Source organism: Nannobrachium achirus, assembly GCF_963921795.1.
Source record: "Nannobrachium achirus genome assembly, chromosome: 15".
NCBI classification, from domain to species: Eukaryota; Metazoa; Chordata; class Actinopteri; order Myctophiformes; family Myctophidae; genus Nannobrachium; species Nannobrachium achirus.
In genome coordinates, this window is record NC_137822.1 from 27,428,380 (window position 1) to 27,455,520 (window position 27,141).

The 27,141-nt window shown below is 43.4% G+C and overlaps 2 protein-coding genes across 3 annotated transcripts in view; both read right to left on the bottom strand.

Annotated features, from left to right (window-relative positions):
• vav2 (vav 2 guanine nucleotide exchange factor) overlaps window positions 1–27,141 on the bottom strand; it is a gene marked incomplete at both ends in the record, with an annotated part of 343,070 nt that overhangs the window by 165,098 nt on the left and 150,831 nt on the right. The window lies entirely within an intron of this gene.
• LOC308299065 (monoglyceride lipase-like) lies at window positions 15,113–16,003 on the bottom strand (the record flags this gene model as incomplete). The annotated part of the gene is made up of 1 exon (XM_080742790.1): window positions 15,113–16,003. The coding sequence occupies one exon, from the start codon at window positions 16,001–16,003 to the stop codon at window positions 15,113–15,115; it is 891 nt and encodes a 296-aa protein (XP_080598916.1).

Sequence of the window (27,141 nt, forward strand, 5' to 3'; positions counted from 1 at the left end):
AAAAAAAAAAAAAAAAAACACGTTATTTTATTGCTGCGGTAATCTGTTGCAGATGACTAATTCATTCATGAGGCCATTTTTCCTGCTGTTCAATTTCTCCAACCCATATAAGCCACTTTATTAACTCATTTAGTGCCACCCCTTTCACCACTAGAGGGCGCCCAGTGGCCAGAGAAAATCCCATAGAGATATGCTGGTATATGCAGAAGCCCTGCAGCCATGACTTGCCTGAACACTTTCCTTTGTGCATGACTGCATGTACAGGAGGAGGATGAAGTTAGCTTGAAGTTAGCTATTGGCTACCAAGCATTTTAGAAGCCTTATTTTCGTCAACTTAGCCATGATTAAACCTTGCACACCTCATGCATGGGAAAAAAACAGAGAAGAATGAGCTCTGAAAAATCCAATGCAATCCTGGATTGCATTGGAGTGGATTTGTGCAGTTTGTTCACAGCTTTCAAACAAAAAAATCCGATTGGAAATCCGTTCAGGCATTCTTGAGATAATCGCCATTATGTTTTACATGTTATGTAAACAAACATGGCTGCCCTGTATGTTAGATGGGGTTGTATGGGGGTGGAACATGCAAAATCGCGATTGAAATCATGTTCACCAGATTTGATGGGGTCCAAAAAAAAAAAAAAAAAATTCAAAAACATTTTTTTCAAAAAAAAAAAAAAAATTTTTTTTTTTTTTTTTTTTTATATCCCGAACTTGTTCGGGATAGGCACCCTGTGATACGATCATATATCCCGAACTAATTCGGGATAGGCACTCAATGAGTTAAGAGAGCAAAGCACAGCGGCTTTGTTCAGATAATACACCCAAGTGCTCCTATTAAAAGCTCATGCGAAAAACTGCTGGAACAGAAAAAGAAAAGACCCACAATTATCAGCTTCAGGGGCTGATGAGAACAGTGACTGCATTATAGCACTGGTGGAAAGCTTTGGAGGGCATTTTGAAATATTTAACCTGTTAAAACTGGGGGAAAAAATCTGTGTCATTTTAGATTTTAACCACTTTAAGCATTATTTTATATTCAGGATATTCAATAATAGCAGATATAGACCTATACAAGCTCATACTGCGCCGTGTCACTTCGTGCCGTGCTATGAGCTTCTAGATCTGCTATTTTTGAAAAATCTTGAACATGTCTGCAAATCTTTGATATTTAAAAGCAGGCGTCTTCAACGTGTTCAGGCCAAGGACCCCTTAGTTGAGAGAGAGATGAAGCAGGGACCCCCACAACCTTTTCCTTAGATTCCAAATAGTTTCATCATTTGACAGCACAACCATCAGTGAATTTTGGATTCATGTTGTCAATTATTGGTTCTGATATTTAACCACTTGTGCCGTCATTACCTAATAAACTTGACCTTTTACTCTAAATGTACTTAGTCTGCTCTTTTTCCCCTCTACACCAAACCTCTTTGCCGAAAATAGACAATCTACAAGCTGCGAGGCGTTGTGAGCTTGTAGATCTGTTATTTCTGGCTACAGTTCCCAGAATATGGACACTAGTGTTCAAGTTGTTAATATAAAAATAATTGGAAGATTTGGAGGACCTCCTGTAGTAACTCTGATGACCCCCTGTTGAGTACCCCATGTTTTAAAGCAAACATTTTTTACTGAAATCTTTGCTTCTGGGGGTCCCTGAAACACATTGTTTGAGGCCTTAAATGTAACCTATATGACCGAAACTCTGAGGTGGAGAGGAGCATGTGGCTGGAGACCCAATACTCCCGCCACTGATGTAATGCATTGTGTCTACACTGATGAATCATGGGGATTTGATGCGATTCACCATGAAATCATCACCTGAGCGAAGGGATAACATGCCACACTGAACTACTAACAGCAAGAGTCACACGCTGCAGTATGTACAAGAGCATAATACATAAAAAAAAAACACACACAATGTATGTCGTTTTCATCGGCTGGCGTAGTGTCAGGAAAGTCAAGTGTCATCGTTATAGCACCTCATTACAGAAACCCCCACATATCTGGCACTGGAGTAGTGTAAAACAAACCCAAATCCTATTTTAAGCCTGGCACCGTGCATAAACAACAGTCGTTTCACACTGCTAATAATGATCTTTTCATAACTCTACTATGAATTCCAATGGGGCCACTATGCACTATTTAACTGTTTTCCTATTGGTTCTAACTCTTATTGGATTCTAAATCCAAACTGTTTTCTGAAAAACCTATATTGCTAAATCAGCGCTCAAACTTTGCTCTATTTCCCCCTCCACTCCAAATTCTTTTGCCAAAACACAGCTGATCTACAACCACAGAACTTGTCACAAAGGATCGTCTACTTTCGGTGCTCAGAACAGAGACGCCAGGGTTCAAGTGGTTAAGGTGCTTGAACGACGAGGCTCTTTGCCGTGTTGAAACTAATTAGCAGGTCTGTGCACTCGATGGCCCGTTAATGAACTCTCCGACTCTCTCTGATGATCAGTGTGACACAGGCTGGCGAGCAGGCAGCTGCACGCTGTGGGCACATCCTGCTTCGATATGCTAGGCCACCTGAGCACACACACACACGCATACACACACACACACACACACGCACACAAGGCACATGCTCACATAGACATCAAAGGGGGCTCGAGCTCCTGCCCTTTTATCCGTCTGTAAAAAGTGCCCTCTCCAGACCATGAATGCAGTTTTTACTATGGTGAAAGAAATGCAAATGCCTCCCTTTCCATGCCATACCTGAAATCCATGCTGCTAAGCCTCATCTCCAGTATTATTGACTTGATTATGCTTAGTTCAGTGTGATATGACACATCGAAAATAGCCGACCTCCAAACTTGGAGGTCTGCTATTTTCGACATTTTCACCAAAAGGCCCTTTTAGAAATGTTATCCCTTGCCTCTCTAACATTCATGCATGAACGCATGCAAGCACACTCGCACAAACACATACTGTACATACACGGGTGTATGTGTTGGTGTGCCTGTTATATTATCCTGTGTGTGTGTGTGTGTGTGTGAGTGTGTGTGTGTGTGTGTGTGTGTGTGTGTGTGTGTGTGTGTGTGTGTGTGTGTGTGTGTGTGTGTGTGTGTGTGCGCGTGCGTGCGTGCGTGCGTGCGTGCGTGCGTGCGTGCGTGCGTGCGTGCGTGCGTGCGTGCGTAAGCATGAGAGAGACATTCCTATGCCCTCCTCTCCCCCTATACCCCCACCATGGGGACGGTGCCCGCTGGCAGGCAGACAGAGGCAGGGAGGGGGACAGAGGCAGCTTTGTGTGAGGTGCTGTGGGCAGCAGCAGCAACACGCCACAGTGGCATGGGGCTTCCCCGCTACATGGATGAAAGACAGGCCTCTGTCCAGTGGCTGCACTGCTCGTCTGGCTCACTTCCACTGCACTTCACAGACTGAGCCTGCAGCATTAACATCAAACAGGCTTTTATAGGCTCAAACAGCTTTACTGCAGTGGTTCTGTTTTTTAGCTTTTTTTTTTTGGTCCCCATTTGTGATTTCATTGTATGTCAAACTGTAGCTTCGGAAACCCAGGCTTTTATTTTTGGCGATCAGTCAAACTGTGAACTGCTTTCTTATCTGATACTTTGTGGATAGTATGGGACGATATGAACATTTCATATCACGATTATTGTGACCAAAGAAATTGTGATTTAGGATATTATCGCGATAATCAAAACACCCATTATTCTGGGGCGGAACATTTGCCAAAAACGTGTCACGTTGTGAGCTTGTAGATCTGCTATTTTTTGGCAAAGACATTTCCTAGTGAGTAAAAAAATTACTGTATCAATAGTACGTATATTATAAGTACCATTTACCAGTTATAGATGGTTTAACACAACTACTGCCTCTTAATCTGAAGGTTTGCTTGGTGCCTCGGTGCCACGCCGTTTCCTCCATAGGCCGCCGCTATTATTTTGAAGGGCCGGAAGGGGGTTGTTTTTGTTTTTTTGGATTATCACTTGACGGCAACGATTACGTCATCTAGTCACATGACAGTGTGAGCCCAGAAGAGAACATGGCTGCGCCCAGCTTTTGTGTATAGTATGGAGAGTGGAGACCATCCTTTGTATAAGAATGTCCCTTTTGGAGAAAATGAAGTCTCTTTATGGGCCTCTCAATGGATTTACTATGGAGGACGTTAACTTCGCGTGCACGCCCGACGTGCGTTGTAAACAAATCGCGGACATTACCGATGCGGGCGGGACCGGAGCGACGTACAGTAAGTAATAATATCTTTACTGTATATACAGTAAGATTGACAGTCCTCGCCGTCAACGGCGCCATGGTATTAACCCTTTCACTGACGGTGAGCGTCGTCAAGGGCAGCAGAACAGTTAAGTGGTACCGGATATGCAGCTCGGCCAAAAAAAAAATTTGATCCCAGTGCATGACGGAGGACGATATCACGATAAATTAAATCTCCATGATACGATTATCGTGAGTATTTTTTATCATGATAAACGATAATATCGCTTATCGTCCTATCCCTAGTGGATGGATGTGTGTGTGTGTGTGTGTGTGTGGTGTCCATCATCCAAACCATCATCCAATTCACACACACTATAATCTGTGCCAATAATCTGCAGCTCTGCCAGTAAAGCTCCACTGCTGTACTTAACATCATCCATTACTTATGGAGGCCTCAGAGGGACACACATCCGTGAACAGCCTGCCCTGAGCTGACTCACATTCAGTCAACAGTCAGTGGTTCTCAGCGTAGGGCCTGCGGACCACCATGGGTCATTTCCAGACGGTCCCCATAATATGTATCAGTTGTTGAATATCGGCATCACTTCGAGACGTTTAAACAATTAGAGAATATAGAATTGTAATGTTGATCATAGTTATGCCTGTTATCTCTCTACTACATCAACGCAACATGGAATTCTGGACAAAATCATACCCAACAATGAAATGATCTAAGACTTGGGTCTGACAGACTACGGGCTCTATTATGATCCAGGTCTTATGCCTTATGCCTTAACTTCTTTTCCTTTTTTTTACTATTTTGAAAAACATTTTTAAATACTTCAAATGCTGATCTACATCTGCACGTTGTGAGCTTGCAGATCAGCTATTTGAAATATTAAAATAAATATGTCTATATAGTAAAAAAAAAAGGCAAAGAAGTTAAGGCATAAGGCATAAGACCTGGATCATAATAGAGCCCTACATCTCATCAAATGGGGTTTGTGCATGGCTCTAATGTCAAGTAAATTAGGCTCCTTCTCGCTATGAAAAAGGTTTGAGAACCACTGGTCTACGTAGACAGAAGTCTATAGATATGGTCGAGCCCCACCAAGGCATATTCAGATCCATCAGGCTTTGGGTTTGGCTACAGCAACATGGATGTGAAAATCCTAATATACATCTTGCCCTCACATGATCTGTGGTGGTGGCAGCCATTTGCAGTAAGGAGCACGCTAAAGCCGACCTTCACATTCTGAGCGCTTGCCCTCCCCATCAGCGACCACTGCAGGGGCAAGAGAGAGCAACACGAGGCGGGAGAGCCTAGCTGTGTCCACATTCTGCCATTAAAAATAAATGAAAAGTACACCCAGATACGCCACCTGCGGAGTGGGAGACCTCACCACCCCCCCAGTAAACACAGAGAGCCCTATTCTGTTTGAACAAATCAAAGTGATCAAACAGCAAAGAGGGGAAGGTAGGTGCAGCAAGGATGGCAGGCAGAGGAAATGCTTCATGACGGATTTTATTCTCATGTGGAGATGATTTATGGCGCAGCAGTCTGTGGAGAATGGGTGGTGGGGTAGAAGACCAGCGGTTTCAGCTCTTGGGTGATGAAATCAACTTGTTGCTGTTGTATGAAAGAATGAAACCAGGTCAGGTGCACATGCTGCCCTGCCCTTTTGGTCTCTCTGCGAAATTACAAAAAAAATCAAAGCCATTGAAACTGTCAGGCTTTTCAACCAGAAACCACAAAACAAGGTTGTTGTTTTTTGTAGTTTATGTAATTGTGTTACACACCTATTGTTCCATACACAACACCAGTGACTGTGTTTTGTGTCAATTGATGTATTGTCTGATAATATCCATTTAAAAAGTAGATAATACGCAGGGTTTCCTGCAGCACTTTACAGGCCAGGCGCCCCGCCCGGCCTGAAAACCCCCCCGCCCCCCCAAGGGTATTAAAAAAAAAAAAGAAAAAAAAAAATCTCAAAAAAACTTTTTGGACCTCCAACAATGTACTAGGCATGATCGCGATCGCGAAATTGCATGTTTAACCCCCATACCAACCCTATCTTTCAAACATGGCAGCCATGTTTGTTTACATTTGAAGAAAACATAAGGGCTGGTATCTCCTGAATGCAGGAAATACTCAAGTAAAGTGCAAATACCTGAAAATCTCCTTTGTACAGTATAAGTACAGTACTTAAGTAAATCTACTTAGTTACTTTACACCAATGTTTCTTTTTTTTTACTGTGCTGTAGACTTCTATGTATATGGCACGAGTGCTGGTTGATTAACCTGGGGGAAAAAAACAAGTTACACTGTCCTGTGAAAAACGTAGTTATTCAATGTTGAATAAATGTGAATGATAGCATGTAGTTGTGTTTTCCGTCATCATGTGTTTTTATAGGGCAAAAATAAGAATTAATATAAAAAATTAAGTGAATTAATTACTCGAATTAATTAATTAATTATCAAAAAATTTCGGCGCACGCGCTTCGCGCCAGGGGGGGGATGAGATCCCCCCCTGGTCAAGACTTTTTCCTGCAGGAAACCCTGATACGTCCATTTGAATTTTTCTCCTTCTCAAAACCAGAACACAGACAAGCAGGTAAACGTGTCAATGGTCAAAAGCCAGTGACGTCGCTCAATAGCAATGGGCGTGTCCTCGGGCTGACTGAAATCAGCCCCAATAGAACTTATTCACACTGTGGCCATCTTGGATCACATGACCACATGGGGTGGCCGCCTGCATTACAAACCATTGTAAACAATGGAGCGATGGTCCCAAAATATGAGTTCTGTTCAACCTATTTCTTTTGACCAAATCGACAAATGGGCAGATGACAACATCAACATCCCCAAAATGATTCAAAAGAAACTTTAGAGTTCAATTTCTTGCTGTACCACTACCAACATCACAGCAATAACAAATACTAGCATACTTGTCGTACTTAGTGACTGAATAATATATTGCGCTTTTAGAACCCTAACAATCCCTATTCTAGAGGAAATATTCACAGAAAATAGATCACAATGCATCGACATACGTTTCTCTCTTAAACAGCTCTATTTTGATGCAATATTCTCCTTTGGGAATATCTTCATTGATGTCTGAATACAGGGAAGGAGGGAGAGAGCGAGAATATAATACACACTATACCAGATGATCACCACATTGCAATCTTGACCATAGAGGTTGTAGATTGGAGAAGAGAATCACTCCAGAGGCAATATTACCAATGCAATCTAAAGCGTTACTCAAAGAGGAACACACACTGTGGGGTCCTCCAACAGTGAGAGAGAACAGGATATCGTCGTTGTCGGGTGGAAATCTTGTCTGTCCAAAACCGTTTGTTTTGTATTTATCATTTTAAACATTATTCAAACTAGTGAAAACAGCCGATCTACAAGCACACAACGCCTCGCGGTGCGAGGCGTTGTAGATCTGCTGTTTTCACTACTTTGGTGCAACAGCCTTGTATGGTGAAGCAGGGCTTTACTTTGCGAAAGAATTAACACATTTGAAACTTGGAGATAAGAGGTTTCTGCCCGACAGTGACGATATCTTACCTGGACAAAGGGAGCAGGTGGAGTTCAAACCAAATATATTACTCACAAAAGAAACGTGTGAAAAATATTAGATTTATCATGGAAGGCATTGGATTCCTCTCTTATCTTTAATTGAATAGTTCTCAAAGAAACTTTCCATTTTTCCCATTAACCTTTTTATTTCTCCTTTTTTTCAATTGGTTATTTTTTCCTGTTCCGTTCCACTAAACGCAAAATGAAGCTCACTTTCAGGTTCATGCACTGTATATAAACCCTATATATATTGTTGACCGGTGTCAACTAAGTATTTTTCCCTTTACACCAAATCTCTTTGCCAAAGCTCACAAGTATCAAATCTTGGAGAGCTGCTATTTGTGGTGAATGTTCATACTTTTAGTAATATTTGTTTTAAGGGTTTCTTTATGGTTACCCTTCTGTACCTACTGTATACTTCTATTGTAACTTTTACTGCTGTGCGGTCTCTGGCGCTTGAATCACCCCCGTGGTATCAATGAAGGTTAATATCTATCTACAAGCAGTGAAATGCAAGTGTGTGGAAATCCACGGAAAATACTGCTAACTGCGCAACGTCAACATACCAACAACAACAGCAATAATCAAGCTAAGAATAATAAAGACGAAAGAAAGGGATCAGAAAAATAAAAGATAAGATAAGAAACAAACCATGTGCAGTATTACTAAGGCAGCAATAGCAACATCAGCACCCCCCCCCCCCCCACCACCAGGATGCAAGGGCACTAGGTTTTTCATGTTGCTAAACATGATCCGATGGGAAGCGTGGGTCAGTTTAGAGCACCCAAACACCCTTAAGGTCTGTCTGCTCTGTGTCTGTTTCTATCTCAGCATCTGTGTCCTCCTTTCATCCCATTGTTATCTCTGAGAGCAGGGCACAAATGGAATGGAAAATGGAATTGGTTCCAATTTGTACCCTGTCGATACTGAGGATTTTACAGAGCACACAGTGGGGGTGTCAAGAGGGGATGTTGTGTGCAATAGCAACATCAGCATAGCATCAGCATGTTGTTCACCCCAGGAAAGGGGCGGGGGCACTACTAGGTTTTTCATGTGGTTACTAGGCCTTTTTCAGAAAAATCCTCATACATTTTCCAAAAAATAGCAGATCTATAAGCTAACAACGCTTCACGAAGTTTCACGTTGTGAGCTTGAAGATCAGCCTCAACTTATTTGTGACAGCCCTTCATGTGGCTAAACGTGTTTGCACCCTCTCAGAGTTAGGCTGACACTGAGGATTTCACAGTGTACACAGCTGGGTGTGAAGAAGGGACTTGTGCTCACACACAGATAAATATGTACAGTATGCAGGCAAAACTGTGTCATGCAACACTTCTTTGGAGAGGATATAATTAAGATACATCTAGCCTATTTTCAGCTGACTGAGGGGTTTTGTGTGTGTATCTGTGCTCACACGTGCGTGCGCGGGGGGCAGCATTGGCATTAAAGCTGCAAAGATATTAAGATTAGATCGCACTTTATTGATCCCTGTGGTATTATCTTAGACGGAACAGAGTGTGCTTTTGAAAAGTAAATGTGACAAGCCCAGTCTTCACAAATTTGTGTTGGAAAGCATTCGACTTTTAGGTAAAAGAATAAAGAAAAAAAAAAAAGCAACTCTAAGCATTTATGCATAAAAGAGGTGCTTTACTGCATGCTCTTTGGCTTTTAGTGTAGCTAAAATGAAACAGATTATATGAGTGAGATTCAGTAGTTTAGTGACTTGCGTCACTGTCTGAATGAGTGATAGTTCTAAGCCAGCAAGTAGACAAGTCTCTTGACGGATTTAAAAATCCCCTCCAAATGCACCACTAAATGCTGGTAATAACCACAAATACAGCTGGAGCGCTGGTATTGCTTACAAATGAATGTACAACCACAATGTGATGCAGACACACATCAAATCAGTTCAACCGCAAAGCATATCCTGAATAAATCCATAAAAAGGGGAAACAAATTAATCTACCCGCTCTTAGCGCTCGACCAAAGGTATCTTGATCTCTTTGAAATATCTGATAAGAGCAGAAGAGAAGCTCGTCTTTTTACTCATCGTCTTGGCTCTCGTCTCCTCCCTGCCACTCACTCTGGGCCTGGAGAATGACTTGTTATCTTGTGTCTGTGCACAGGGGTAGTAGCGTGCACACATGCACGCACAGTGGTGGAAAAAGTACTAGAAATGTAGAACTGTTACAAGTAAAAATCCAGAATTCTAAATGTACTTGGGTAAAAGTACAAAAGCAATGGTATCAAAATGTATTTTAAAGTAGAAAGTACTCATTATCCCATTTGAAGTTAGTTTTCAAATGTATACAAATCTTTTTAAAATAGCAGATATACAAGCTCACAACAATGCATAGATCGGCTATTTTAAAATGTCCGAAATGTAGGGGCACCCGCCGGCCTACCGGTCCAGGCACATACCACATAGGCTCGGTGTAGTCTGACAGTGTGTCACTGGTTCGCTTCCCGATCCAGACTACCTTTGCTGTGTGTCACCCCCCATCTCTCTCCCCATTTCCTATCAGTCCTATCAATAAAGGCATAAAAGCCCCAAAAAATATCTTAAAAAAAAAAAGAAAAATCTGAATTGAAATGTACGGTATATAAGGCTGAAGTGGTTAATGTATGTTTCGTAATAATAATTAAAATCTACATAGTAACTAGTAACTAAAGTTTTCTAATGATCATATAAATGTAGTGGAGTAAAAGTACAATATGTGGATTAAGATGTAGTGGAGTAAAAGTAAAAGTATTGGAAACTGGAAATACTGAAGTAAAGTACAAACACCTCAAAATTGTACAGTACAGTACAGTACTTAAGTAAATGTACTTAGTTACTTCCCACCACTGGCACGCACGCACACACACGCCAACACAAGGGACCAACATAATAAGCTGAGCCACTTGAGAGATACACCACAGAGATACCATGCAAGGCAGCAGGACTACACTGACAATCAAATGATGAAGAGTTCAATGATAATCAGAGAGTAGCACTGAACCTCTTCTGACTCCCCCAAGCATAGAAACACACACAGCATGACATACTGTATAATATATATTCTCCCCAGTGAGCCAGAGGGAGGCCTCTAGAGAGGTATAGGAGCACAGAGCCATCTGCGGAGGGAACGCCGTGTCACATATAGGCCTCCGAGGGGTTAAACTGCTCAAAGTGAAGTGAAGTCACACGTTCACAGCACAGTCCCAGAGCATCATATGCACATTAATGTACCGTCTGAGCGCACACACACACACACACACACACACACACACACACACACACACACACACACACACACACACACACACACACACACACACACACACACACACACACACACACACACACACACACACACACACACACACACACACACACACACACACACACACACACACAGTGACCTACACATGACCCCGACAAAAAAGTAAAGGGCATAAGTGGTTAAACACTCAGGATATTACTTTGATACGGTAGGTAGGTAGGTAGGTAGGGGGAGAGAGATAGATAGAGAGAGAGATAGAGAGATAGATAGATAGAGATAGATAGATGCTTTGGAAAAAAAGTAATATAAAGACGATTACCTGTTATGGTGGTGGGTGACAGCGACACAGCACATGAAAGAGAAAAAGAGAGAGACATATTTAAACACAATGTAGCTGATCTACTGTAGTGGTTTATGATGATGACAGAGGAGAAAGACTGTAGACACTTTCTGTCTCTCTCTCCCTCACATATTTCTCACAGATAGATAGATACAGTAGATAGATGCAGACAGACAGAGCCTATATTATCACACACAGAATCCATGCTTCAGTACAGCTAGGTGACATTGGATGAGGGTGCGTGCAAGGGGCGGGTAGAGCTTGTGCGGGGGTGTGAGGGATCGTCTTTAGCCTGTGGATATGTAACCTCAGCAAAAAAAAAAAAAGGAAAAAGATGGTCCCTTCATTTCCCCGAGCGCTGACCTTCAAGAGGCTGCAGCCATGCTCTGCGGCATGTCACTCCTGCACGTCCCAAGACCCTGCTCTGCTCTGCTAGCAACGTGATGACAGATACATCAACACAGCCTGACCTCTGGGATCTAAATGGCTGGCTGACAATTTCGGGGGCCTCCCATTCAGGATTCTCACACACACATTAAACTGCCCATAGAGACAATGCAAGAGATAAAAAGGGGCAAAAGAGGAAGGACCCGGTGATAAAAAGGGCAGTCTTTTGCCTGTAATAGAGTTAATTCTTTGTCAGAGTGAGTCAATAGTATCTAACACATGGCGGGGAGGGTCATGGGTTGTGTGCCCTGGCTTCTCTGTGAGGTGAGTTAGCTTGTCATGCTTTGTCGGCTGGCTTTTTTGCGTGAGCGAGGCCGCAGCCTACCACGTTTCTGCAAGGGCTCGCCAGTCAGCATTATACAGCTTGAGCAGCGGCACAACCAAGAGGCCCGGGAGAAGACAGCTGTTCCGTATCACTGTTGTCTCTGTTGTGGGAAATCATAACAGAGAACTGTGTGTACGTGTCGTGTGTGTGCGCGGTTGTCTGACTGTATCTTAACTATCATAACTTCATTTCCCAATCTTTGTAAACTAAGCCAACAGGGTGAGAAGAAATGGCCACACACACAGTTCACAAAATGAGTATAAAAAACGAAATAAACTAACAAAACATTTTGGTCACAAACTGTGGAGCTGAATGAGAGTACCTGAAGATATATATATGTATGCTAAAATAAAAATCTATAAATCAGGATGTACCAGTTCATTTGCCTTGGGGTTAAGTTGCTGTGCTGAGACTGGGAGGTCAGGGTTCAATCCCCAGCCGAGTCACACCAAACACTCAACAAATGGTACCCAAAGCCTCCCTGCTCGTCACTCAGCAATCAGCATCAAGGGTTGGATTGGGAGGACATACCAGCGTCATGTCCAGGGGGTGTACATCAAGCTAATGCCATGCAAACAGGAGATAGGCTCCTGACCTATGGGTCACATCATGGCTCTGGAACCGTTGCTTCCCAAGGCTACTTAGTTATATAAGGACTTCTTTATTTTTTTTACACATGGTTCTTCTCTTCTCCAGCTCTGTTGTGGTTGCTATAGGCCAGTGGTTCTCAAAGTGGATTGCAGGGACTCTGTGGGTTCCTCTAGGTGGGTCTAAATTGATCCATGCAAGTCTGTAACTCTGACAGCGTACAAATGGAACCAAATGAACCCTAACGGGTTCATTTGGTTCCATTTGTACGCTGTCAGAGTTAAGGGGAGACCTTGAAATTTGAAAGTTTGAGAAACACTGCTATAGGCAACACACTATTGTATTCGGTCTGAGACTTCTTTGCCAGCAAAGTGAATGTGTGAATGACTGATGTTATCCGGGTTGTAAGGTTGAATATCAGACACGATTGGTCATGCTTCGAATACTTACAATTTCCAATTGCACCTTTCTAGTTATTACTTGCGCCAGCAGAGCGAGCAAGTCGGGTGATCGGTGCTGTATGTATGTGGCTGACAGTACAAAGGCAGAGCCTTTAGTCAACGAGGGAGCAGCGTTCTCGGTGACGTCACCACCAACCAACAAGTGTCGTCATATACCCACATACCCCACTGTCAGCTGCATACAGATAACACCGATCACCCTACTTTATGCCTATGTCGGTTTAACTTTGATAAGTTAAAACAGGTTCATAGTGAATGAACACAAATATTCTGTATTTACATTACATTCAAGACTACATACGGTAAACAGAAAACAGAGGCCTAAATTACACCATTCACTTTTGTCTAAAATGACTCAAGAGTTGCCCGTCATATTGTAGGTACCTTCTGATGAAAAACGTCAAGTGGTCTGCTTCCTGTCCTTCAAGATACGGCTGTTGCTTTCAGGAATGTAAAACTCGACGGCAGTAATCTACATCACCAATACAGATTGCATACTTGCTCGTCTAGTGTCCATAAATGTTTTCTACATTTGAAGGAAGTCTCGAGAAAGTTGAGGAAGTTTCAAGCAATGGGCCGGCTGGTTTTGTGCTCCCAGTCCCTTGTTTGATGTGTTCGTATTTAAACCTGTCTGTCTGTCAGTACCGAATATGGACCAACACAGATAACGGGAACCAACACTCTATAGGCTTTACGGAGAGGTATGGCAGAATAACAGATAAAACCATCTGCCTCTCTCTCTCTCTCTCTCCCTCTTTCGCATTCCCAGACTCTTAATTTCTCTCTTTCTCTCTCCCTCAGATCCATCTCATCCTATCTCCTCTCACAGAGCTCGGCAGTCATTTGGCCCACTCTGTCGGAAAGCCTCCCGCTTGAAACCGGGCCATTTATATATAATAAATTCCATATTCACGCCTTCAGACTTATCGTCTGCGCTTTACTTCTCCATCACAGACGCAGAGGAAGTAATTTAGTGGTGGAATATGGAGAGTGTCGGCCAGACGGAGATAAAGACGTGTGTTCTCCGTCCCTCGGGTAGAGAGGGATGGGATTTTGTGGTTTTGGGCGCAGGCAGCTGAGGATGGGGGTGGGGGGGCTCGGGGGGATTCGGTTTACAGCCGCACACGAACACAAGACTGTGTCGGCTGGCAAACCATATACACTATTAGAGCTATCAAACCCCCCAAAATCCCATGCTGCATTAGCTGTCATAACAGAGCAAGTGTTTAAGAAATAATGCGGCAGGGTTTCAGGGAGTGACTGTTTTTCTGTGTTAACAGGGACACTAGAGCTTGATTTAATTATGTATTGACTTTGTTGCATACTAGTGTCATGTACTTTAAATAGCAGACCTACAAGCTCTCAATATGTTGCATATTTACCCAAAGTTTATCCAAAAACATGCATTTAATCTATGTCCGTTCTTTTGTCTATTTCTCACCAGCATCAACACAGCTTCAATAAGAATTGTAATATGATTAGTCAACACAGGTTTCATTTCATTTCATTTCTAACTACCAGAAGTAAGTAGACTACCTTAGACGTACTGTAGGTGAAACTAACATGACGCTATTGGGAAGAAATCGACGGCAAAAAAATAAAAAGATAAACTGCTCAAATCAAATAATCTCTGTTGACTAGGGGACTCTGATTTGACTATTGAAATCGTCACTGTCGGGCAGAAACTGCTTCATCACACAAGACTGTTGCACAAAACTAGTGAAAACAGCAGCACACACAGCACACACAGTGAAAACAAGCACACAACGCCTCGTGGTGCGAGGCGTTGTGTACTTGTAGATCGTCTATTTTCAGTTTAAATACATTTTAAATAATAGATACAAAACAAACGGTTTTTGACATACAAGGTTTCCACTCGACAACAACTAAATCATAGATTTTCAGGGCTCAGTCCTATTGGGGCAGGCGTTCTTTGATCCATCCAGTGAGCTCATTTAGCACGGACTCTGCCACCTCAGGGAGGTCATGGTGAAGGGAGTGGTACCCTCCTTCATACACCTTGAGTCTCTTGTCTGCGCTTTGGGCCTGGTCGTACATGAGCCTGGACCCTCTGATGTCACAGAGCTTGTCCGCGTCGCCGTGCAAAAGCAGGAAAGGCCAGGTGATGGACGGCAGCTCCCTTTCGACGCGTGCTGCCGCCCCCATCAGCTGCATGCCGAACGACACGCTCATCCCCCCATGGCACATCAGCACATCTGCCTTGTAAGCTGACACTTGTTTCTGGTCCCGTGAAATCCATTCGGACTCAATACTGCCCAGGGTGAAGCTGGGCAGTATGTGGTTAAGAATCTTGGCAAGAAACACCTTGAACGGCGTGGCCGAGTCAGGGTTCATCTGGACCATTGGTGCTATGAGAGCCACTCCCGCAAACTCACTGGGCCTCTCACACGCTGTGAGGATGGAGATGGCACCACCCATGGAATGCCCCACGATGAAGACCGGCAGGCCTGGGTAGCGAGCCTTCATCAGGTCAATGTGCTGCAGGGAGTCCCTGACGAACACCTGGAAGTCCTTTATGTTCATCCTGGGCCCTTCACTCTGTCCATGACCCACATGGTCGTGGGCGAACACAAACAGAGACAGTCCCTTCAGTCTCTGTGCGATCTCCTCGTACGGCCCACAATGCTCTCCTGCCCCGTGGGCGATGTAGACCAGGGCCTTCGGCGGACCCGCCGGCTCCCAATAGCGGCAGAACAAGAGCAGCCCGTCGGCGTTGACAAAATGCTTGAGGTCGTCGTAGGGGACACCTTGCGGTGTTCTCCGCGGAGCCCCTGGCTTCAGCATAGGCACAGACATAGTGAAGATCTGGACACCCCTTTCTGAGGATTACTCTGGTGAAAACGGTATGGCGTAACAGCTCTTAGGCATAGCGCATGTTAATCTTACATGTAACTATGTATGTGATGTCCCCCCAAACCTTGCCCAAATATGGAGTTCCAACCCAAATATGGAGTTCGACAAATATTTTCCCAAATATGGAGTTAATGCATGACCTCTAGTTAATCCTCCCTGTGTGACCACATCTCTTCCTGTGTTGTTGAGAGGTTGACCTTTCCAGTATGTCCTACTGTAGCCCAGAGCGGAGGAGGGAGGTTTCACAGGACTGAGCGTTTTACTTAATAAAATCACACCTGTGAGAAGTGAGTGGTGCAAACAAAACACATGTGCATAGCTCCTTGTATGGGCCGTTCTGTCCGTGACGTCAGTTAATTGTCTTAATTTTTTGGCTGACACACACACAGAGTGAAACATAGGAGCGGTTTGCACTGCTCAATAATACTTTTGGCGACAGGAAAAGGTTAGCTGAAGACAGGTTTACTTTAGGTGACGTAAAAGTTCTCTGACCTAGAACAATAGTGTGTTGCCTAAAAAAATTGTATAATTCAAGTCTGACAAGATTTGCACTGACACTGACTCATTCAAGCACACGGGGCTCTGTGGAAAAAATGCTCTACCTGTTACACCCACTGCTCAAATATATAACTAGTCTGAATCTGGGAGTGCCCGGGTAGCTCAGTCGGTAGAGCTCTCGCCTTTGTACCGCAAGGTCATGGGTTCGATTCCGGGCACCGCCAACTCAGCGTATGAGTAGCACGGCTTGGCAAGTCGTGCGGCAAGTACTGGGAGCTGATGGTAGGTGTGGCGCTCCACCTCAGCAGTCCATCTCCCAGGGGTCTAGCGCATTGTAACGGGGACAGACTCCCGCGTGTTACCGGCTGATACCGACAATAAGCCACTCCCGACCTACTTGTTACTTGAATCTGGGAGATTACATCTCTGACTGTACCTCGTGCCAGATGAGTCTACCTGGTCCTTTGAAGTCTTCCCAATTGTTCATGCGGTCGGCAACATTTCGACCGCATAGGGTGACTATTAGCTTGGAGTAAGCACAGCGACTGTAGGGAACCCTGGAAGCTTCCACAAGCTTTCTGGGCAGGTCTAAGGACAAAACATAGCCCAGTCCCACCGCATATGGTGGGAAATGAGACTTGGAGAAAACATCAACATGGAGTTCCACACGGACTCCATGCGGAATCCAAGTTCCATGACATGATTAGACCCCGTCTTGTTGCTTTGTTAAGACATTCAGATCAGACTTTGACAGGATGTTCACTCTAATGATATTTTAGCCCAAATATTAATTTGACACAGTCTCTTTTATACTTGCACATCCTTGGGAGATCCTAATCTGGGGGATGCTGCCATGGTGGAGAGGACAGAACAGTCCCAGACTAATTGATCAGATATGAGGCCAGTGTACGCATGTCTCTGTTGTTGTGACTGGGAGATAATAATGATTCATTTTCCAGTCTGCCATCCCAAGGCTGAGACGCTGCAACCTAATTCAATCCATCGAGCTGTTTTTTCCCCCCTCGTCAGATAAGTGCTGTAATTAATTACATTAGAGTGGGGAAACTTCATTAGTAGCGATACACCTCTGTTCCGGATACCCTTGTATGTAAAGACCAGTTCAGATCAAAGTTTTGTGATGTAGACAGATGAGACGTTTCAGAACTAAATACACATCAAAGCAACAAGCACAAACATACTCAGTTAACCATAATTATAAACTCTAGGCCAGGGGTGGGCAACTTTGATGATGGAGAGGGCCACTACATTTTCACACTCACTCCAGAGGGCCACAATAGCAAAAATAGCCGATCTACAAGCTCAAAACGCGTCGCAGCGCGGCTCGTTTTGAGCTTGTAGATCTGCTATTTTTTAATTGGAATCCTGAAAAGTAACTTCTTTTTGTTTTCATTTCAAATGCATTTATATGTTCTTATGTTAATTTATGAACTTAAATACAAATACATTGGACATAACAAATATAATAAAAATTGTAATACTAGTCATTTAGCTACTGATATAAACTGAAGTAATTGACCGATCGCTATGCCCCTCCTAAAGCCGTCCTCGTCCAATGCCAAGTTAGCAACAGGTTACTAACGCAGCAGACTTGGCAAGCTGCCATGGCGGCGCGCATCGGTGTACCGCTAGTCTGGCTGCTAGATAGAGATGGGATTTATGGTTCTTTGAAGTGAACCGGATCTCTGAGATCCGTTCCTTTCAAAGAGCCGTTCAAAAGACTGGCTCATTTTAGTTACTGGTTACTTTGTAGATTTTGATTATGATTGTAAATCACTTCCACCCAAATAGGCCTGTACATTTTGGCCATTGGATACATTTCTGGCATTTGAAAATAGGTGATCTACAAGCTCACAATGTGTCACGTTGCGATGCATTGTGAGCTTGTAGATCAGCTATTTGCAAATGATTTTTCTACATTTTACTCATTAGAAAACCTGTGAAACAGGACATTCTGCATAATGAGTACGTTCTAATATTGGTACTTTAAGTAGCCTACATTTTGATACCAATACTATTTTACTTTTACTCTAGTAGCCTACATTAATAACATTCCAAACTTGATTGCAGTATTGATATGTTTACCTAAGTAAAGAAATGTAGTACTTTTCCCACCACTGTTCATAGAAAGGAACGGCTCCCTACTGTGAACCGAATCATATCGTTCATTTCAAAGAGCCGTTCAAAAGACTCGATTCGTTCGCGAACGTCCCACCCACTCGCTTCCGTGTCACAAACACTGAAACAAAAACAGAACGGATTGCACTGACCTACACAAACCAACCCACGGGAATAATTTAGGAGCACTTCATGAGAAAATATAACTGGTAACACTTGTGTACTGTATGTTAATCTGACTTTAGTATAGGCTATTGTTTTCTTCCTGGACGTTTGTGGCAGGTTAGTCTGCAGCTGGGTGCTATTGCTGCACGCCGCCATGGCAGCTTGCCAAGGCACCCGCCTTAGTAACCTGTCGCTAAACGTGGCATTGGGCAAGCACGGCTTTAGGAGGGGCATAGCGATCGGTCAATTGAAGCGGTTAATTTTTCCATGTTTTGAATTGGAACAGCTGAAATCAATAATATATCAGTACTCTAATATCAACCTGAGGGCTGCATTAAGTGAAGGTTGGGGCCGCATGTGGCCTCCGGGCCGCCAGTTGCCCATGTATGCCCTAGGCCCAATGTGCCTAGCATCCATATTCTGGGCATGTCACGTTGTGCGAACATTCTGCGATAATAAGCGAACATTCATCGAAAATAGCAGATATGCAAGCTCATAGAGTGTGCTGCAATGCAAGGCAAGCAGCAGTGGAGGCCAGCAGTGACAAAGTGGGGAATTGTCAACGACTAAATTGGGGAGAAAATACACCCTAAATACTGTACACAAGGGCATTCACCAAATATTCGAATATTTGAATATCAAAGTCACTTGGAATTGTAGGTATTACATTTAATGTGACTCGGTTCCGCAGATAAATATTGTGAAAATAGCAGATCTACATGCTCACAACGCCTCGCAACGCGAGGCGTAGTTTGGCCAGTCCTGTCGAATATTCGACTATTCGAATACTTTGAGGTCGAATAATTCGAATACTAAAAATCACTATTCGTGAATGCCCTACTGTACACCCTAAAAATCCAATGTATATTATGTATTCAAAGTGGTTAATCTGTTCATATGCCATCAAACAACATTACCCATTCTGACACAGGCTACTTCACAACGCTAACACAAATAAGAAACACGCTCATGTTACAAGACCAGTAAGACTCCCTAATCGGGAGATAAGCGACCGTTGGTCGCTTATCTCCACAAATAGGCCAAAAGTTTGTTTTACCAATTATCAAGACATACGGGCAGTTGACAGTTTGCCATGGTTACTCATTGAAGTTGAATCTCCATATATGGAGATAACCTACGCATCACACTAAGTCTGACCTCACCAGCCCATATTTGGGCATGAGCAACTTATGTCTCCATATATGGAGATATGATGACATCACACAGTCCTCAGCCGATGATGTGGCGTGATGTCATACAATACACAAACGAGCCCTACAGTATAAAGGGGCAATTCTTGCCAGGAAAGAAGCATTTCTTCGACTCAGACCTTATCGCCAGGGTTGGCTTATAGCAGCTGTCGGTAGGACCATATATGGATTCTGTTAGTGTGGATCTCCTAACAGGGCATCATCTGGGATACAATCCCTTTTATGCCCATATATGGAGATCCCTAACAGAATCCCTTTCATGCCCATACAGTATATGGAGATCCCTAACAGAATCCCTTTTATGCCCATATATGGAGATCCCTAACAGCATCCCTTTTATGCCCATATATGGAGATCACTAACAGCTAACAGAATCCCTTTTATGCCCATATATGGAGATCCCTAACAGAATCCCTTTTATGCCCATATATGGAGATCCCTAACAGAATCCCTTTTATGCCCATATATGGAGATCCCTAACAGAATCCCTTGTATGCCCATATATGGAGATCCCTAACAGAATCCCTTTTATGCCCATATATGGAGATCCCTAACAGAATCTCTTTTATGCCCATATATTATGGAGAAATCCCTGCTCTGAGTATCTGACATCAGTGTGATGTCACCTGTTTATGCCCATATATGGAGATCCCTGCTCTGCGTATCTGGTTGCTATGGTAAACAGTTGGTTGCTAGGGTAAAAAAACATGGTTGCTATGGTAAACAGTTGGTTGCTAGGGTAAACAGTTGGTTGCTAGGGTAAAACCATGGTTGCTAAGGTGGTTGCTAACGTACACTAACAGACCAGCAACAACAGACTGTTGCCACAGCAACGTACACAAAGGTTTGTGTACACATGTGGTGTGATGTCATACTGATGCGGAGATATGAGCAGGGCAAAGGTGTGACGTGTGACGTGTGACGGACGGACGGACGGACGGACGGACGGACGGCCGGTGGAGGTTTTCATAGTAAACTGCTCCCTGACGGTCGCAATTAAAAAAAAATGTACAAACACAAAACACAGGCAATGCTTTTCAGATCTATCGTTTTCATTACTATTTGTTCAAGCACTAATTTATGCTCACACGCAGCGCAGAGAAGAGAACAACATATATTTGTATCCTGGAAATCACAGCAAAAGGCCCACGGTGAAAAGTTTCATCTTGGGCAACTGCTGATGAAACGCAATTCACTAATCACCATCCTAGGCTACAAGATCATTCATCATTCATAGGAATAAACATCCTCATCCTCATTATCCTCATTGTTGTTGTCCCCCATAAGGAGGAATTTGTTGGTGATTTATAGACGAGCATTCCATGTTTGATGTTTTGTTGATATTTGAATACTACTGCGTATGCCAGGGGTCTTCAACGTTTTCATGCCAAGGACCCATTAGCTGAGAGAGAGAGAGATGAAGCAGGGACCCCCAAAACCTTTTCGTAGATTCCATATAGTTTCATCGTTTGACAGCACAATCATCAGATTATTTTGGATTAATGTCAATTTGTGTTTTCGGATATTTAACCACTTGAACCGTCAATACTTAAACTTGATCTTTCACTCTGTACTTAGTCTGTACTTAGTCTTTCCCCTCTACACCAAAGCTCTTTGCCGAAAATAGCCGATCTACAAGCTTGAGCTCGTAGATCTGCTATTTTTGGCTAAAGCTCTCCGAATATGGACACTAGGGTTCAAGTGGTTAATGTTAAATAAAGGAGAGAAAAAAAGCTTCTATCACACATAGATTTGGAGGACCCCCTGTTGAAGACCCTTGATGTAGGGGATCTAATATCACTATTTGATACCATGGGAAAACACATGGTCATACACACAAAACCATGTACTGTATTAGAGCAGTTAGCACCGCTCAAAAATGAAAACACTTTCAAGATTTTTCGAAAATCGGCCATTTCTAACAGCCACGGTAACACATTTAGCTGGAGACCGTCTGGGGGGGCCTCGGACCGCACTTTGAGAAAGAAGCACCGCTGTAGACGTTTGAAGTTCAATGATGTGAATGCATGCGTTAATCACACATGAAACAGACCTACATGAAGCATTTAAACAAACTAATGCAGGTGTACTGTACTGTACATACTGTTCATACATGCACACACATACTGCACGCAGATGAGCAGTCCCACACTATTTTCTTTTTGCATGCGTAAACAGCACACAATTCCACCCATGCAGCTCACAAATTAGCATACTTCTCAGTTGTATGTCATGCTACAGTATCTAATCTTTTACATGACTAAGCTGTAGCATCACGTGACGGGCCTCTGTACAGGAGGATCTGTAAGGGTAGGCTACATTTTGTATTACATAATTTAGAGTCACTCAGGATCAGAGGCTTGTACTAACGCAAAACGCCTCGCACCGCGAGGCGTTGTGTGCTTGTAGATCTGCTGTTTTCACTACTTTTGTGCGACGTCCTTGTATGATGAAGCAGGGCTTTACTTTGCGAAAGAACGTACACATTTGAAACTTGGGGATACAAGGTTTCCACCCAACAACGACGACATGTAAACAGAAACAAACAAAAAACGTGGAGAAAAAAAAGATGTAATAAAAAAAAATAGAAAGCAATTTGGGGAATTACGAGTGTGCTTGCCCTGACGTGAGTTACATTTGGGAATTGAATTCTGCTTGCAATTCTGGGAAATTGCAAGTGTCGTATCTAGTTCTGATATATGCATTATTGTCGTATCTAGTTCTGATATATGCATTATTGTCGTATCTAGTTCTGATATATGCATTATTGTGAATCGAGCCGGCGACGCCGCCAGGCATCCATGCCTTTGTGGCAATGCCTACGTATGTGGTATGCGCCTGGACCAGTAGGCCAGCAGGCACCCCAATAAATACATTATTTAATTTACATTTAAAATGAACTCCTGTCCAGGACTGCAATAAAGCTGACCTCAGCGACATCAGTGACCCATCACCTGACCCATGCAGTGGGCAGGAGGTGTGAGCTGTTCCAAAACACTACCGGTCTGGACACTGGCAGGCTGCTGCTGCACATATCAATAGACCCAGGCCAGGAGAACAAACGAAACAGTTTGTATGCATGCCACTTCTTTGTGCACGTGCAATGCCAGGTGTACCAAATCTCTCAAAACCAATCACGTAACAGAGGGAGACTGGCAGAATGTTTTAGCTCGTCAGTCATCATAATAATGTGGGTTATTAGTTACCACAGGGATTCACTTCACGTGCACAATTGTAGTGGAGGAAAAATTCTCACCTTTTTCACTTGAGTTAAAGTATCAATATTGCAATCTAGGAATACTCTGTTGCAAGTAAAAGTCCGGAATTCAATTTTTACTTGAGTAAAACTACAAAAGTATTGGTATCACCCCAGGCGTGGCATAGGGAGAGCAGAGCCCAGGATTACATCGGCAATTGGCAATGGGTGAAAATGGGTTACAAAATCTGGGATAAAAATGTAATAAAAAACAAAAAAAGTATTGGTATCAAAATGTTCTTAAAGTAACAAAAGCACAAAGTAATCATTCAGCAGAATGTCCCATTTCACAAGTGTTTTAAAATAAATATTTTGAATATCTACAATCTATCTACAATCTATCTACAATCTATCTACAATCTATCCGATCTACAAGCTCACAATGAGTCACATCGCAGTTCCCAACCTAGAGTTGCATCCCCTTTAAGTGGTTAGGACCGAGATGGGGCCCATTACTGGCTGTTTGGGTGGGGGTATCCCCCACGAGTCACGACAGACACCTCCCTGAACCCACAAGCTACAAACAAACATTACACCCGCAGTAGACACTGATCATGGGTTACTGCAGCCTGATGGACTCCCAGGGCCCATGCAGAGCCGTGGTCCTCAAACACTACATTAATGACACGAGTACACAAGTTAGATCCACAGCTGTGTTGGTGGGATCAATAAGATATGCAGCCAGAGGCCCAGTAGTTACTTGGAACAGCACCGCAGCTGTCTGCTTGTTTATTCAGAGCAACAAGGGCTTGCTTGGCTGTAATGAGCTTCCTCATTAAAGGTATGTGGAAGAATGGATGGGGAACGTGAGTGGAGGAGACAGTCTTTGGGTGTGTGTGTGTGTGTGTGTGTGTGTGTGTGTGTGTGTGTGTGTGTGTGTGTGTGTGTGTGTGACCGCTACAAACTGGGGGAGTATTAGTGTGCTTGTCTACAGGGCAGCCAGATTATAGTCCTTGTCAGCTTTATTATTATTTCATCTAGAGCAGTGGTTCTCAACCTTTTCAGCCCTTGACCCCCAAAATAACCATATTTTAACTGGGGACCCCCAACCTGACGAGCACTAAGAGTTGAGGAGTTACATTTTGTATAGCACGGTTCTATTGTCATCTACATGCTCACAACGCCTCACGTTGCGAGGCCTTGTGAGCATGTAGATCGGCTATTTTCACAATGTCTGCCTCTAATATTTGACAATTTGGCCAATGTATAATTTGTCATTTTAGAGGTATTAAAAAGTCCTTAAATTGTCACTAGAAATGTGTAGATATACACTTAAATGTTATGCTGGTTTGTTTACTGTTGAGAGAGAAAACAACATTGCACATTAAGTTAATCATCTGGGGACCCCCCAAAATAATTTGGGGACCCCTCTGGGGGTCCCGACCCACAGGTTGAGAACCACTGATTTAGAGTAACCCCAAAACCACATTGAGTTCTGTCCCTTTTCTGATTGGACAATATATTGGATTTGAGTCAATTGATTGATTGGTCAAGTTTCACGTGACATCCCAATATGTGGGCAACCACTAGGGCTGTCACGATATGACATTTTACATGACGATTAATTGTCACTAAAATAATTGCGATTAACGATTTAATTGTGTTTTTGTCGTTGATAATTACATTTCTGTTTGGCTTTTAGGCTTTGAAGTTGCACATGGCAGATATGACACATAACCTAAATATACAAAGAAATTATGGACTCATTTGACAACGTTCTACTTAAAAAGAAACATCGATAGTGGAAATAGCCGATCTACAAGCTCACAACGCGTCGCGATGCGACGCGTTGTGAGCTTGTAGATCTGCTATTTCCACTATTTTTTACTTTAAAAAGAAAATATATGAAACATTTTCAACATTCACGATTATGACGGTTATGAAAAATAATCGCGATTATGTAAAATAATTGCGATTAGACGATTATGTAATAATTATGACAGCCCTAGCAACCACACTTGCAATTTCCCAGAATCTGGGAGCATCTGCTAAAGGCCTAAATTGTAATTGTTGTGGCTTTGCGGGATATACGGACAGACATGATACGGACGGACGGACATACATACATACGCACAAAGCCAGACGTAGCAGCGGTTAGCAACGCTCAAAGAAACGCCAAAATAATAGAGAAGAGTGCCTTGAATAGTAAAACAGAAAGACTTACTCTTTCTATTCAGCCAGCTCTAAACCTGTCCCGGACTAACACTGCACGTGAAAGCCGGCGAACGCTGAGGAGTTCAGTGTGCACTCTTCACACTCTGAGATAACACAGCCAAATCTATTCTGCCTTTTATCTCCATTCATCCCGTCTGTTTTCCCTTTTCCTCTTCCACTTCCCTATACGTCCTTTGTGCTCGCTCCTAGTCCTAAGTTTGCCTTTTCTCTTCCTCTGTCTCTGGTTCTGACAGCCAGTCAGTCTTGGGGGACGTGGGGAACGGCCGGGGGGTGAGTGGGCGGACGGACGCATCGATCGCTATAAGCAGAGGAAAGAAGGGGAGACTAACTGGAGCTGTAGACGGAATTACCCGGGTGGTCCCGGCGGAGGAGTCGTCAAGACTGCCGTCCTGCTGGGTTCCTAGTATACGCACGCACGCACGCACGCACGCAATTCCATGGAAGGGCACACACACGGACACTAACTCACTTACATACATACTAGGGATGGGACGATATGAAAATGTCATATCACGATTATTGTGACCAAAGAAATCGCGATTTACGATATCGCGAGAATCAAAATCCATTATCCTGGGGCGGAACATTTGCCAAAAAAATAGCAGATCAACAACTTGTAGATCGGCTATTTTTTGGCAAAGACATTTGATAGAGAGTGAAAAAAGACTATCAAGTACGTATACTATAAGTACTTGTTTACCAATTATAGAGGATTTAAGTGGTACCGGATATGCAGCTAAGCAAATAAAAGGTGAATTGCTCCCAGTGCATGACGGAGGACGATATCACGAGAAATTAAATCTCCACGATATGATTATCCTGAGTGTTTTTTTATCACGATAAACGATAATATCGCTTATCGTCCCATCCCTAATACATACACATTCCCAGTCTGTTGTTTTCCCTCTATCCATCTCTCAAAGTCAGACATTAAGCACACGCTTGCAAACATGTCCACGCGTGCGCGCGCGAGCGAGCACACACACACACCCCCGCTCAAGGACAGTGTGGGCATCAGTGGTGAGAGGGCATACATGGGGTCAGGATTAACATTGAGTATAGAGCAGGGATAAACCCACAGACTACGGTATGGTGTATTTAACCGCCCCCCTCCTCCACCCCATATGTATCCCGGGTCTAATATGCTATTGTCTCTGGAGGTCACGGAGAAAACAAGCCTGCTCCGCGCCAAGGTCACAGTGAAAAACAGTGGTGCTAATCCAATCAGAAAGTCAGATCTGTCCTATAGCTGGCCTGAAGCAAGCGGGTCAGCCGGTCAGACCAGCGGGGGATTGGCAGAATCCACTCCGCCCCAGGGACGTGCTGGGCCCCTGATTCAGCCTGGGAAAAAGAGTTGGAGAGGCCCTCATTGTGCGCTATAGAGAGAGAGAGAGAGATCTCTCTATAGCGCTGCTGCTACTCAAAGATTTGCCTTTTCAGATCATGACAAGTGACAAGCCAGTGGGCCAATTACATGAGTTATATTTTGTCGTTGTCGGGTGGAAACCTTGTATGTCCAAAACCGTTTGTTTTGTATTTATCATTTAAAAAATGATTTAAACTAGTGAAAACACTACTTTTGTGCACCGGCCTTGTATGATGAAGCAGGGCTTTACTTTGCGAAAAGA